Here is a 15036-nt window from a genome sequence, read left to right on the forward strand (position 1 = left end):
GTGGTCAGATGGATGGAAGAAACAAAGGGAAAAATAAGAAAAATTGAGCAAATGAGAAGAAGAAAGATGACGGAAGGCAGAGGAAAGTACACATTTGGAGGTAGAAAGAGAGAATCTGTCACCAACAATGGGCCGGTAACCTTCAGGAATATTGTTGAAAGACCCTGTGAGCTTCCCTCCTTGATCCCCAGACAGACATGTCCTCAAAGCTTACAGAACACGGTTGTTGCTCTGCCGGATCACTTTGATGCTGAACGGCTGTTTGGAGACCTCCACTTTGTAAGCCAAAGGAGAAGCAGCGCTTCCTTCAACGGGTTGCACATGTTCATGGGGCACTTCGTACCTGTCCTTGTTCTGGTCAGTTAACTGTCCAGAGAGAGGAAGGGGAAGAGAGTCAAAGTGGAGGCTTCTCCCTCCGACATTGGTGCTTCCCAGTATCTGTACTTGAAGAACTCGGACACTGACCCAATGACATTATGACCCAGTGACATCTTTATGACATTGTATACCACCCAATTCAAATTGTTAACACTTGGGCAAAAAGAGATGGGTTGCCCCTAGAATTCTCAAAGCTATGATAATTCTTCCCCCCCCCCCACATCCCTACTACATTTCACATGGTCTCTAGGGCAAATAAGTGAGGATCAAAGCTTGCCAATCAAATCTGTAATATACACTTAGGAAGTTATCACACTGAGGAAAGGCCAGAGGTGCTAAATAGGAATAATGATAACAGAGAAAAATACCTCCATTCACAAAATTTTCTATTTTGTAGTAACTGCAGTCCTTGGGTAGGGAACAAGAATCCCCCCAAAGACATTTTTAAAAATAGACAAACCACAACCTTAAAATGGAATCGGTTGGATGTCTGGTATTCCGCTGTGAGGAGGACGTTGTCGACGTCGCTTCCAAACAGGGATTGGGAAGGCAGCCTCCTCAGCTGGGCTGTGAATCCTAACATGATAGGAGAAAAGGTTTTCACAGTTGGCTCTGTAGATTCGCAAACAACAGTCACATAAGAACTAAGCTTTATGTCAAAGAAGACTGGTGAAAAGCCTTTATTTTCCAAAAAGGAAGAGACAGCCGTGTATCCCATTATCCACATGTCCTACTTGGGGCTGGTTCCTGAAGCTTGGGACTGTCACTACTTTTTCCGAAAACCTAGGTATCTCTTATACAACATCTGATTGCACATCTCCCCCAAACACCCAGCTCCCATTCCTGCAGCCCATCAGCCACTCTGTTAATCAGACACCTGTGCACTCTCAGCCCTCAGGTTGTAAACAGACACTCTCCCTTCTCAGTCATTTTCCTGTGACGTGACAGGGACTCCTAGACCTTGGTATAACGTCCCTAGGTCCATGGTGAGCCAGGTGAACTTCAGGACCTCAGGAGAGTAGAGCACATTGGGCCAGGAGTCGCTGGAGGGGGACATGCCTCTTCTTTATGCTAAGAATCCCCCCCGAGTAATAACTTCCTAGCATCACCCAGAATGCCCATGATTAAGCTCTGCCTTTCAGCGCAGGAGGGGAAAGAAGGGTGTTCAGTTGATGAACATAGATATTGACTTGGTAAATTCCATAAAATGTTGATGAAGTTGGAGTTGCATCCTTATCATTAGAACTGCATAATATTGAGATCCCTAGGTGATGCAAACAGTTCGCACACAACGGCTAACCTAAAGGTTGGCAGTTTGAACCCACCCAGCAGTACCGCAGAAGAGAGGCCTGGTGATCGGCTTCTATAAAGATTCCAGCCACGAAACCCCTATGGAGCCCTTCTACTCTGTCACATGGGGTTGCCATGACTCACAATCAACTCGAAGCAACTAACAACAGAGTTGGAAGTAGTCACAGGGGTTGCTGAGTTCAAAATGAGAATGCCATGAGCCAAGGAGGGCAGGAGGATTGCCTGAGGTCGAGAAAGTGCACAGAGGGGCAGAGATGTTCGCTCAACTCCCAAAGCAGAGCCACGTGCCCTTGCTTTCGAAGCAGATCTAGACCCTGCCTCAGAGCATGCGCACCTTCTCGTGCGGAGCATGGGCACCTTCTTGTGCGCATGCGCACGGAAGTGTGGCCAGGCTAAGGCTCTCTCGTCTCTCTTCTCGGGGCATGAGCTGACCCCCAGAAGTCCCAGAGCTCCTGCCTCCTGCAGCATCCACCCAGCTTACCTGCCCTCGTGTTCACGAGCTCTCCCTCTGTCTGATAGCCGTAACTCGTGGAATAGTAGCACCAGGGCACGCTGATGGTTCCCTGAGGTTTCCAGCAGCAACCTCGCTGGTCACACGTGGCCTGAAAAAGGGAAGACTATCAAAGGAAATCCATGCATTGTAGAGCACTATCGTTTATGAAGCACAGCACGTGTCTCATTTGAGCCTGTGGTTTCATTAACTAACCTCATGGTACAAGTGAGGACATTGAGAGTCGGCGAAGCTGTGCTATGTCCCAAGCAATGGCAGAGCTCGCACTCACACCCATGTCTCTGGCCAGTGTCCTTTCACACTATGGTGCTACCTTGCCCTCTGGGCACAGTGCACGCCATCCCTCTCACCACAGTCAAGCTGATGAGCATGTATCTAAATGCTCTAAACCACAATCCAAACTTGCAATGGAGCTTCATTTATATTGGCCTTGACTTTTTTTTTAAAAGACTGTGCAATCAACTTTATTTGGAAGTTTTGAAACCAAACTAATTGGCTTTTAACTATGCATTATAAATACATAGAAAATGGTCTCTCAGCTCCTCCTAGGGCAGGAAGTAATCTTTCCTTTCTGACACCCAAATAGATTCTAATCCTTGCTTAAATTAAAGTGGGATAAATTAAATAAATTGACATTAAAATAAAGCAATTAAAATAAAAAGAAATTAAATTCTGTTAAGTTAAAATAAAAATTAAACAAATTAAATAAAGTAGGAGAATGTAATTGGGCTTACAAACTTGTAGACCAATAAGGGGATAAAGTGTTTGAATAAATAATCAAAGGAGATTAGAGAGTTTCCATTTAAAAAATTCTTCAAAGAAGGATATATGCTATTAGACTAGCATTATTAACTACTTACCTATTAAAGACAAGGGAATGACTTAGATGACCACTTAAGGTCACTTCAACTTTAGAATTAAATCAATGTAATAAAAGGGTAGGTCTTTGAGGAAAAAATTAATCATGTGCAATAAGCAGCCTCCAAGATGGCCCCACCACCCTTCTGTCAGTGGAGGCTTGCACTTTACTACAATGTTGAACAAGTTTCAGCAGAGCTTCCAGACTAAGATGGACTAGCAACAAATACCTAGCAATGTACTTCCAAAAAGTAGTCACCAAAAATCCTATGGATCACAACAGTTCAATCCCACTGTGCGTGGCTCACCATGAGTTTGACACCAACCAACAGCAGCTAACAGCAACAGCGAAGATGTTCCCAAAGATCCCCACTTCCTGGTATTTACTAGATTACCGAGCCTTTCTTCCTAGTCCAGCTTAGTCTGGGAGCTCCACTGAAACCTGTTCAGCATTATAGCAACATACAAACCTCCACTGGTAGACCGGTGGTAGCTGTGCATTAGGTGTATTGGCCAGGAATTGAACCCAAGTCTCCCTCATGGAGATGAGAATTCTACCACTGAGCCACCACTGCCCTCACGTATAGCTGATAGAAACACCAAACAGGATAGGATGTTGCTTCCCGGATGAGACTACAGATAAAGACTGACTTCCATCTTGCTTACTCTCTTTCCCTCTCCCTGTTGGAGCCCTTGCTCTGAGAGAGGTGAGCTCCACATTGAGGAGGGGCCCACGTGGCAAGGAACTTAGGGTGTCTTCCACCAGCAGTCAGCAACGAGGAACTAAGGTCTCAAGGAACTGAGTTCTGCCAGCACCCACAGTGTGGGCTATAAAAAGGATTATCCCACCATCTCCATGACACCTTGACTATAGCCTGTGAGAGACATGGAGCCCGAGGCCCTAGTACGCCACACCCAGATTCCTGCCCACAGGAGCACAGAAACTGAGAAAATAAATGTCATCACAAGCCACTAGGTTTGGGGTAATGTGTTACCCTGAAATTGATAACTAATCAATCTGTGTATCATTCTATAGGTGAAGAACCAGGCCCAGAGGTCAAGATTCAAGACGTGAAGGAACGTGCCCTAGTCTACTTAGCTATTGAGAAGGCAAGGGTCAAACTTAGTTCTCGTGATACCCATTTCTTTTCTGGTGCACTCTGGGCTGAATACCTGCAAAGCACATTTCCAGGAGGATGCGACAATGGATTGTATATGGTAAGATTCAGAGGATATTTGCTGACATATCGGAACAATTAGATTTAACCAAATGCTAAGTTTTACACCAACAGCCAATATTAAGGGTGAAAAGCCCTGCCTATCTGTGTTTATACTGCTGTGGGATCAGCCTTCAGTGAGAACAACCTCAACTTTAACTAGCGGTGTTGGTGTTTTCCTTTCAAAACCCACTAGGAAGTCATACCTCAGGATGACAGGAAAACAGAATGGTGTTGAAAATCTGTTCAACAGAATGGTTTTCGTGTGCTCCCTGGACCTTAGTAATTTCTTCACTGAACTGGAAAGGGCAAATATCAGAGAAGTCTGAGCAACATTGAACATAAACCGTCTCTCTTGGCCAACTCTAAACTTCCACCTCCTCCAGTGGAGCTAATTATAAGGAGAAGTAGGGGGAGAAAGGGATCAAGATATACATAAACAAGAACCCCGGCCGGGGCGGGGGGGCAGGGTTTAGAGAGAAGTCACAAAAACTGACGACATAAATAGGATGAAGGCACCAGAAAGAATTAGGACCAAGACACAAACGCCCCTTTAAGTTAAGCATGTAAATCCAAATTTAAGAGGAACTGCGAAAATAATATAGAGTGTGCCATTGTTGTGAGGTGTCGTCAAGTCAGTTCTGACTCATACTGACCCCGTGTACAACAGAAGGAAACACTTCCTGGTCCTGCACCATTCTCATAATATAGAGTGTGCCATTGTGGTTGTTAGGGGTCGTCAAGTCAGTTCTGACTCATACTGACCCCGTGTACACAGAAGGAAACACCTCCTGGTCCTGCACCATCCTCATAATATAGAGTGTGCTGTTGTGGTTGTTAGGTGCCGTCAAGTCAGTTCTGACTCATACTGACCCCGTGTACAACAGAAGGAAACAATTCCTGGTCCTGCACCATCCTCATAATATAGAGTGTGCCGTTGTGGTTGTTAGGTGCCGTCAAGTCAGTTGTGACTCATACTGACCCCGTGTACAACAAAAGGAAACACTTCCTGGTCCTGCACCATCCTCATAATATCGAGTGTGCCATTGTGGTTGTTAGGGATCGTCGAGTCAGTTGTGACTCATACTGACCCCGTGTACACAGAAGGAAACACCTCCTGGTCCTGCACCATCCTCACAATATCGAGTGTGCCATTGTGGTTGTTAGGGGTCGTCAAGTCAGTTCTGACTCATACTGACCCCGTGTACACAGAAGGAAACACTTCCTGGTCCTGCACCATCCTCACAATCGTTGCAGCCATGTGTCCATCCATCTCGCTGAAGGTCTTCCTCTTTTTGCTCACCCTCTACTTTACCATGTCTTGGAAGAAGTACAGCCAGAATGCTGCTTAGAAGTGAGGATGGAGAGACTATGTCGCACTTACTTTGGACATGTTATCAGGAGGGACCAGTCCCTGGAGAAGGACAGCATGCTTGGTAAAGTAGAGGGTCAGCGAAAAAGAGGAAGTTTCTCGACGAGATGGACGGACACAGAGGCTACAACAATGGGCTCAAGCTGACTCAACGGCACCTAACAACAATAACTACTTTACAAAGCATGATGTCCTTCTCCAGGGACTGGTCCCTCCTGATAACATGTCCAAAGTTAGTGCAACATAGTCTCTCCATCCTCACTTCTAAGCAGCATTCTGGCTGTACTTCTTCCAGGACAGATATGTTCGTTATTCTGGAGGTCCATGGTATATTCAGTATTCTTTGCCAAAACCATCATTCAAATGTGTCGATGCTTTTTCATTCTTCCTTATTTGTTGTCCAGCTTTCACAGGCATATGAGGCGATTGAAAATACCATGGCTTGGGTCAGGCGCACCTTAGTCCTCAAAGTGACATCCTGGCTTTTTAACACTTTAAAGATGTCTTTTGCACCAGATTTGCCCAGTGCAATACATAGTTTGATTTCTTGACTACTGCTCCCATCGGTGTTGACTGTGGATCCAAGTAAAACAAAATCCTTGACAACTTCAATCTTTTCTCCATTTATCATGATGTTGCTCACTGGTCCAGTTGTGAGGATTTTTGTTTTCCTTATGTTGAGGTGTAATTCATACTGTAGGCTGTGGTCTTTGATCTTCATCAATAAATGCTTCAAGTCCTCTTCACTTTCAGCAAGCAAGGTTGTGTCATCTGCATATCACAGGTCATTAATGATTCTTCCTTGAAGGTACAGACTGTATACTTTCTAAAACAGTACTGAGTAAGAACTCTAGAAAGAAAATCCTTATTCCAAAAACTAAGGAAAGAGAGATATAAATGAGGGAGCAGGAAAGGGGGTGAGGAGCAGTACATAAAAAATATTTAATAAGACCTTAGAAAAATGCTAATATGTCAATTATCACATGACTTAAATAGTTAAAAGACAAAGCTTATAAAGGTGAGAATAACAAAGAAATCCCTATCTTCTCAATTTTCCCCTATCTTTTGAGCTCCAAATTCAATATTTTCCAAACTTCCATATAACTAGATTACCAAGAAAATTTTAATAATAATGTGTAATAAATATGAGAAAAAAATTGAAAGCATGCCATACTTTGACCACAATCCCTTCCCATTCCAGCATAATAACAGAAGAAACAGCTGCTGAAAGATGTACAAGCTTTGTCCTTTGAGGCAGATGTTCTCAAACCTTCGTGATATCAGAATCACCTGGAAAATGTGGTAAAAGCACAAAATCCCCAGTCCCATCCCGCTTCCAAGAAGCTGGGCCTCCTGGGGCTTCGTTAGCTCCCCAGGCGATTTGACTATTCACCAAAGTGTGAGACCCACTGCTCTAAACAGTGGTTACTAACCTGGGTTGCACATTAGAATTACCTGGCAAACGGAGTCCCCACAAATGTTTAACGCCCTCAGCTGCTAACTGAAAGGGTGGAGGTTTGGATCGACCCAGAGATGCCTCAGAAGAAAGACCTGGAGATCTACTTCAGAAAAATCAGCCATCGAAGACCCTGTGGAGCACAGCTGTACTCTGACACACATGGGGTCACCATGAGTTGGGGTCCACTCGATGGCAACTGGGTTTCCTGGTTTGGCCCCACTGCAGATTTAAATCAGAAGATCTGGAGGTGGAGCACGGCGGAGGCACATTCTGCAACCTTTCCCATGATTCTAGTGTACAGCAGGGCTCAGAAGCAGAGCTCTCTGGAACAGAAGCACCGTGGGATACACTGTTCATGTCAATCCAAGGTGGCAGAAATGAGACACACCAAGGAAGGTGAAAACAGAGCCTGCTGGGATAACCTAGGACTCATGCTACTGTCACAGGAAGGAAGGAAAGGGAGCTCCAAGCCTCAGTGTTGCTCATCAGGGTAATGGGTACAGATGAGAGCCAGAAGAAGTCTAAAGAGATTCATCACAGACCTTCCCTTCTAGCCATTTTCTATCATAAACATAGAGGTCTTTTACTTTTAGAAGTAATTTTCCCAAATATTTTAGTATAGAAAAGAGAAATTGTACTAAAAACATATGTCAAAGGTGAAATCAGTTATCGGCCAGAAACTTTTCGCAGAAGTAATTTCACTTATCTTTCCACAATGTGAGCTGGAAATAATTTATTGATAAGACGGCACGTGCCTTGGAATTCATGCACCATTAGATCATTACCATAAAAACAAAGCCAAACCCATTGCCATGGAGTCAATTCTGATCATAGTGACCCAACAGGACAGAGTGGGACTGCCCCTATACAGTTTCCAAAGAGCGGCTGGTGGATTTGAACTGCCGACCTTTTGGTTAGCGGCTGAGCTCTTAAAGGCTGTGCAACCAGGGCTCCAGTAGGTCGCTAGGAAAGAGCAAAATCCAAGATTAAAACAACCAGGACCCCAGAAGGGCAGCAGCTGGGAAAGAAGGAGGGCAAAGTTGCAAAGGCAAATGTACACAGGTTAGAGGTGGTCCTGGCCCCAGCAGAGTCAGCCGCACTGGCCATTTCCTGTGCTAGAAGATGGGGAGGGTCCCTGGTGGGAAGGGGACACTGCCAGTGGCCTTGGACCTCAGTCATCCAGTCCACCAACCACCCCTTTCCTGAAGCTGGCCCCCTGACCCATGCCGCCCAGTCCTGCCCTCTTCTGTATTACTGGTGGCTTCCCACAGCCTTCACCCTGACTCACGCCTTCTCTGAGCAGAATAAGCATTTTTCTGCAGCTGTTTCAGGAGTCCTGGGTGGTGCAAACGGTTAACATGTTCGGCTGCTCACTGAAATGTTGGCAGTCTGAGTCCACCCAGAGGTGTCTCGGAAGAAAGGCCTGGCAATCTACTTCTGAACAATCAGCCATTGAAAATCCTATGGAGTGCAGATCTACTCTGACACACACAGGGTCTCCGTGAGTCAGAATCAACTCAAAGGCTACTGATTGGGACTTGTTTTTCCTTTGGTGGTTGTTTCAAGCAGGCGGCGCTTCCTCAGACACCCCTCCCCACAAGCAGTAGGTCTGCTCCTTCCCATAGAATCCAGTCTGCCTCATGACTGCCTTCACCAAGGGAGAGCAGCTAAAGTGATGCCAGCTGGTTCTGGATCCAGTCTTCCAGAGGACTGGCAGCTGTCACCACGAGCTCTTGCAGCCCCCCAAGTTCCTACTACTTGCCAGAGAGACCACAGAGAGGGACTCTGAAACTCCACGGAGCTGGAAGGGCCCAGGTGAGCCCAGTCATAGAGCTGAACTCACCAAGGTGCCAGGCTTAGGGCCAAAACCATGTGGCACCCTCCAGACCAGATCAGCCACCAAATGAGCACCATGTGGAAGGGAAGAACCACCCAGCCGAGCCCTGCCCAGATCTCTCCCAGCAAATCAGGAGACATAATAAAGTGATTGTTACTTGACACCTCTCAGTTTGGGGTAGTTTGTTTTGTAGGAGTGGGTAAATGGAAAGGCAGTGCTGCATGAAACAGAGGACTTACAGGAGGCAGTATTAGTTAGTCCAGCAGGGAGGGGTGTGGAGCAAGTCAGAAGCAGCAAGGCTCACAACTGCCCAGCTCTTCTCTGAGTAGCTTCATCATTGAGCTACAGGGCATCCTAAAAGACTCCAAATCCAAATGCAAATACTTTTTTAAAGTATCCAGTTTTCACATCTCTATTGCCATTTAATAGCATCAGTGGTAAAGCCTTCATTTTATAAAACATCAGAAGAACCTGAAGCTGTGAACAAACAGTGGAACCAGCAAGTCTTGATCCCAGTAAAATGAGCGGAATGGGAAAACGTATCCCATTTTTAAAGAGCTTCAGGATGAAAAACACTTGATGACACAGGAACTTCAAATCACTTTCTATTCATTAAAACGTTCCCTAGCTATTTTTTTTATGCAGCAAGTTTGAAAAACTGAATGAAGGAATGAAATGATGAGTAAAGTTAATCATATCTTAGTGAAATTAATTATAGACTATTTCACAAGATGTGCATCTTGAGTCAGATTTTGAAAGTTGAACTGGTCACTTCCTTCCAACCCAAGGTGAGCTCTGACGGCAACTACTACACCGGCATGTCGTCTCTGCACATGGATGTCTCTAACAGAGCCCTGGTGGTGCAGCGGTTAAGCATTCAGCTGTTAACTGAAAGGTTGGTGGTTCGAACCCACCAGCTGCTCAGCGGGAGAAAGACGTAGGCAGTCTGCTTCCGTGAAGATTTACAGCTTTGGAAACACTATGGGGCAGTTCTATTCTGTCCTATAGGGTCGCTATGAGTTGGAATCGACTCAGTGGCAGTGGGTTTGGCCTCCTCTGCAATGCCACGACCCTGGCTTCTAGTCCACATAGTCAGATGACAGTAGGTGTTTTGAGAACCTATGCCGGCACCTTAGAGATCACTGGTCTGAGCTATCTTAAAATCGTTCTAAGCACACATGGCTGGCACATGTTCAGTAGCCCTGTGCTTAATGGGTTAACGTACCTGGTCACACTGCCTCATTCACAGACAAGGAATTGGAGAGTCTGCAAGAAAACATTCCCTAGTGACCTCACTGAGTCACAGAGTCCTTCAGGAGCAAGTCAGGACAAGAACCTATGGCCCTGGCTCCCCTGCCATGCTGCTTCCCAATGGCTATGCAATCAATTCTAGGCATAAAATCTAAGAAGTCAAGGCTACACCTGGGATTTTACGGCTCTGAGCTGTTGCCAGAGTCATAGGACAGCTCTTACCGGGTGTTGTGGAAACACACAGTTGTTACAAGGGTGGAAGCTCTTAATGATTTTGGCCAAATGCAATGTATTTACTGACACATAATAAAACTTTATTCCTTAGATACTTACTGATAAGACACTGGAATTTGGGAAAGGGTATCATAAGCCAATAAACAAAAAATAAATGATATTTATCAGATGTTATTGCTATAAAATATGATAGTTTCCAAATAAAAAATGCAGTCACCTACCTCTCCCAAATACCATCATTTATATTACCATTATTATTATTATCCATGGAAATTTTTTCATTGTAAACTGTGCTCAGCTTAGTCCTTCTGCAATGATTATGCAGGGCATGCAGGTTTGTTTAAAGCAGGTAAATCTGCTCTCCCATGTACATGTAGTACACTGTCATCCTGAACATCAAAAGTGTTTAAAATTGTGATCTATCATCTCTTTCCTGGGCTGGATATCAGAGTTTGACTAAATCTTTCTGCTTCCTGGCATCAATGGCTCTTTCGTCTCTGAGTTGAAAGGGCTTCATCCAGTAGGTAAACAGTGATGTGTTCTTCAAGGATGGGTAGGTTTAGTATAAGTGTGGTCGTCTGTCTCTAATATCTGCATGGTGGATCGTCTAAGGGAAGCTATAGAGGTATGTAGAAGGCTGAATGGGGTCTTAGATGGCAGCATAAAGTGTTTGGATTTGACCCAATATATCACAACGAACTGCTACTCAGTGGTGATTCAGCGGTAGAATTCTCACCTTCCATGCTGAAGACACGGGTTTGATTCCCGGCCAATGCACTTCATGTGAAACCACCACCCATCTGTAGAGGTTTGCATGTTGCTGTACTACTGATCATGTTTCATTGAAGCTTGCAGATTAAGACAGACTAGGAAGAAAGACGTAGTGAACCACTTCCAAAAAGCACCCAAAGAAAACTCTGTGGATCACAATGGTTCAATCCAAAAACGAAAACGGATATGGTGTGTGACTGGGCCGCATTTTGTTCCACTGTGGACGCAGATATCATGAGTCAGGGGCCACCTCGGTGGCAGTTAACAACAATAACATAGTACTTGAGTTGGGTAGAGAGACAGTGGAAGTAGGACGTTAAAGGGAGCAATTTGATCACACGTTCAGTGGATCAGATGGGGGAGAGACGGATCTTGGAAGAGACGTTTGGAGGTGACTGCCCTAATCCAAGCAGAAGGTACTGAGGGTCCGGTGTGATGGCAGTGAGCATGGATGAGAAGGACTCATTTTGGAAAATATGAAGAAACATGATTTCAAATACATGAAATACTGGCCAAAGGGATACCAGCGACAGTCAAGCCAAAGTTCTGATGTTTCTGCCAAGGAGGCTAGAAGAATAATAGAACCACTAACAGAACTCTGACTGTGAGAAGGGAAAGTAGATAGGCGAGGAAGTGATGAGTTCTGCTCACCCAAGGGAAGGCGCCCTGCAGCCAGCTCGAACTCTAGCCCAGAAGCGAAGCCAGGACTAGAGGGTTAGGTAACAGAGCCATCCTCTTGCTGATACCCATGAAAGGGACTCCTGGGGCTCCATTCTCTCCAAAAAGTCTCCTAAGATTACTCAAGGTGGCTGGACAGACTGCTTTATCCTTCCCTGGATACAGGATCCCCTCCATTATTGGAAGTAAGAGACACTGGGATCTGCAAACCAAGCCTCATTTAGACTGTTAATCCTTTTCTATATGATCCTGGGGGAGAGAAGGACATAGGAATGACAGAACGGCAGAGTGGTGTCCTCAGCTCCATGATGTTCTGCCCAACCAGCCTGCCATGTCAGTAATTTCTTCCCACCTCCTTTTTCATACAGCTACTCTTTAACATGGGCATCAAAGAAGTCGACCATTATCCATGGACCCAGCCCCTCAAAAGCAGTCTGTATCAGCATAGAGCCCCCAGGACACTCAAAACATACAACAGCAAGCCTACAATTTGTCTCACAGGAGAACATGGATCACAGAAAAGGAGCCCAGAGTTTTCTCTCCAGATGAGGCAAAGAGGAGCGTGCAAATGAGTGAACACCAAGGCCATGGACTAATCCAGTTGGGCACAACATACAGAAAAAGCCAAAGGTCGTTTATTGAACTACCATCTTGATAACACAGTGCTTATTAAAAGGCTTCACAACAAAAACACCAAAGGTCTATTACTGAGGCAGCAATGACATCTGAAGTTCATCAAGAAACAAGAAAAAGATGGGTGCTGGGAGAGTGGACAGACTTGGGATGCCTTGGTCTTCCTTGTGGGCAGCTGAGCAATGCATTTACCAGCAAAATATGACAGGGTCAACAGACTGGGTGTGGCTCAACATCTGCAAACTCAGGGCGCCTGACATCCTGTTTAGGTAGGGCACTTCTACACCACAGCTTCCCATTCCTACCAACAAAGCACCACAGGAATGATCCTCCACCATCTAGCTCCACCCCACTCAAGTCTCTCTGTCATCTACCCTCCATATTGGCCATATGAGACCATTCCCTACGACATACCCGGCCCTACAGTCATCCTTCTTTAACTTTGTTTACAGTATCTCTTCTATTTTGAATTCACTTTCTACACTCACCCATCTCTGTCAAACCCTGTTTATCTTTAATTTCATACTGTCACCTTCTCCCCAAGGATAATCTCTTCTACTTTGTGATTCCCATAGTAGTTCTTATATTATTTTTGGTTTATATTACAGTCTCTTATAATTTATTAACCTTATTTCTGCTACTAGACTGTATGACAATGTAATTGCTTGATTTAATTGAACTTCCAACCCAAAATTCTAACCTTTGTTGCATTTGGTTCCATATTGAACGATTTCTTCATTATTCTATGTTCCTTCATGTTTATTTCTAAGTCTTTTGCTGTCCTCTTTATTTTTCCCCCATTATTTGACTCCTTTCAGCCTTAAATGGCTGCTCCTTTCTGCTGTCTATCTATCAAAACCAAATTCCTCTACCTGACTTCCAAAGTCTTTCAAAATCCTAATCCACCTTCTCTGCTCAGCCTCATTCCTTCCTGTTCCCAGCAGAATCCAAGAGAAACCAGTCCACTCCCCTCAGGGGACAATGTTGGGGAAGGGCATCATTCTTATAATGACTCACAGGCCCGTCAGGATCTGAAACCCCACCAACGCCAGCATATGCCATTTCCCCTATGACATCATCATCTCCTACTATTCTCCCCACCTCACGCTATTCCAGTCCCGCTGGACTCATCACTGTTCTTCTACTTTCAGGCATATTCCTGCCTGCATGATCTCCCAAAAATAAAGTGCTCATGAAAAGGGGAACTCAAGTCAATTACCAGAACTTAGGCTGGAACACACCAAACTCTGGATATGTGGAAATATCATACTTTCTGATGGAGATTTCAACCTCCTTCATTTCTCTGCCTTTACTCATTTCTACCTTTACTATACAGACATCCAAGATGGTGATTCTGATGCTCTTCTTTCCATACTCACAGCTATTTCCCCCTCACCCCATCATCCAAGAAGAGTAATCCACTGAGTGTTTAGCATCTAACAGGGACAAAGAAAAAAGTTGTATGGTATTGAGGACCTTTGGACAAACCAAAACTGCAACAGTCACAACATCAGCGATGACCCCCAGCTGCTGAGATTAGGAGGGAGACAGACGGGGAATACCAGGTGCCAAAGCATCGAATGCAGAACACTCCTTTCACTGCCTCACCCGAGCCTACCAAAGCTTATCAGTGGACTTTCCTGAGGGGAGCACATCTTTTTGCTGTTGTTCAGATACCCTTTCCAAAGTGAGCGGTGCCTGGTGTGATGTGTACAGTGCACCACATAATGAGATACTCAGCTGGACTTCAGCTGACCATTGGGAAGCACTGGCACAACGTAACTGCTCAAATACTGGTGCTATCTTTAATCTACAATTAACTATCTTCTTCCTTCCCATACATGACACTGGAATCGTCACCCTTATTTTAAATCATGTTCTTTGTATATGTACAACTTTTTATTGTACAGCCTAGATAACTTTTTGGAATTCAGAAAATTGAAAGACAGACAGAGAAGGCAAGAAACAGAGACAGTGATATATTCAAAGAGAACTAGTAACCAAGAAGGGTTGCTAGATAAAATACAAATACCTTTTTAGTATTATAAATTCCAAATACTGTATGGGACGTATTTACACTAAAAACGTACTTATTCCTTATCTGAAATTCACATTAACTGGGTGGCTTATTTTTTATTTGCTAAGTCTGGTTTATTTGCTTGGTAAAGTAGAGGGTCAGCGAAAAAGAGGAAGACCCTCAACGAGATGGACAGTGGCTGCAACAATTGGCTTAGGCATAAAAACGACAGTGATGATGGCGAAGGACCAGGCAATGTTTCGTTCTGTTGTACATAGGGTCGCTATGAGTTGGAACCAACTCGACAGCACCTAACAACAACAACAACAAGTCTGGCAATAACCCCAAACCCAAGAGAATTTTCCAGCTTTTCCTCTCCCCAAGCCACAGCCATACAGGTATGAATGGAGATTACTTTGCCTGACCCACCTCTGGCTATAATGCAAACTCTCTGGGAATTACAAATAGAGAGAAACTGTTCATTGACATAAACTCTTAATGAAAACAAG

General features: G+C 44.7%; 1 protein-coding gene across 1 annotated transcript in view; it reads right to left on the reverse strand.

Moving 5' to 3' along the window:
• The window catches only part of LOC101350828 (maltase-glucoamylase, intestinal), a 250622-nt gene that overhangs the window by 65717 nt on the left and 169869 nt on the right, over positions 1-15036 (reverse strand). Inside the window, exons 5-7 of the mRNA XM_023736869.1 lie at positions 2171-2291; positions 845-954; positions 215-366 (exon numbers count right to left, since the gene is read on the reverse strand). Of these exons, the coding sequence (XP_023592637.1) occupies positions 215-366; positions 845-954; positions 2171-2291 (383 nt within the window). The remainder of the gene's footprint in view (positions 1-214; positions 367-844; positions 955-2170; positions 2292-15036) is intronic.

Source organism: Trichechus manatus, unplaced genomic scaffold, assembly GCF_000243295.1.
Source record: "Trichechus manatus latirostris isolate Lorelei unplaced genomic scaffold, TriManLat1.0 scaffold00093, whole genome shotgun sequence".
NCBI lineage: Eukaryota > Metazoa > Chordata > Mammalia > Sirenia > Trichechidae > Trichechus > Trichechus manatus.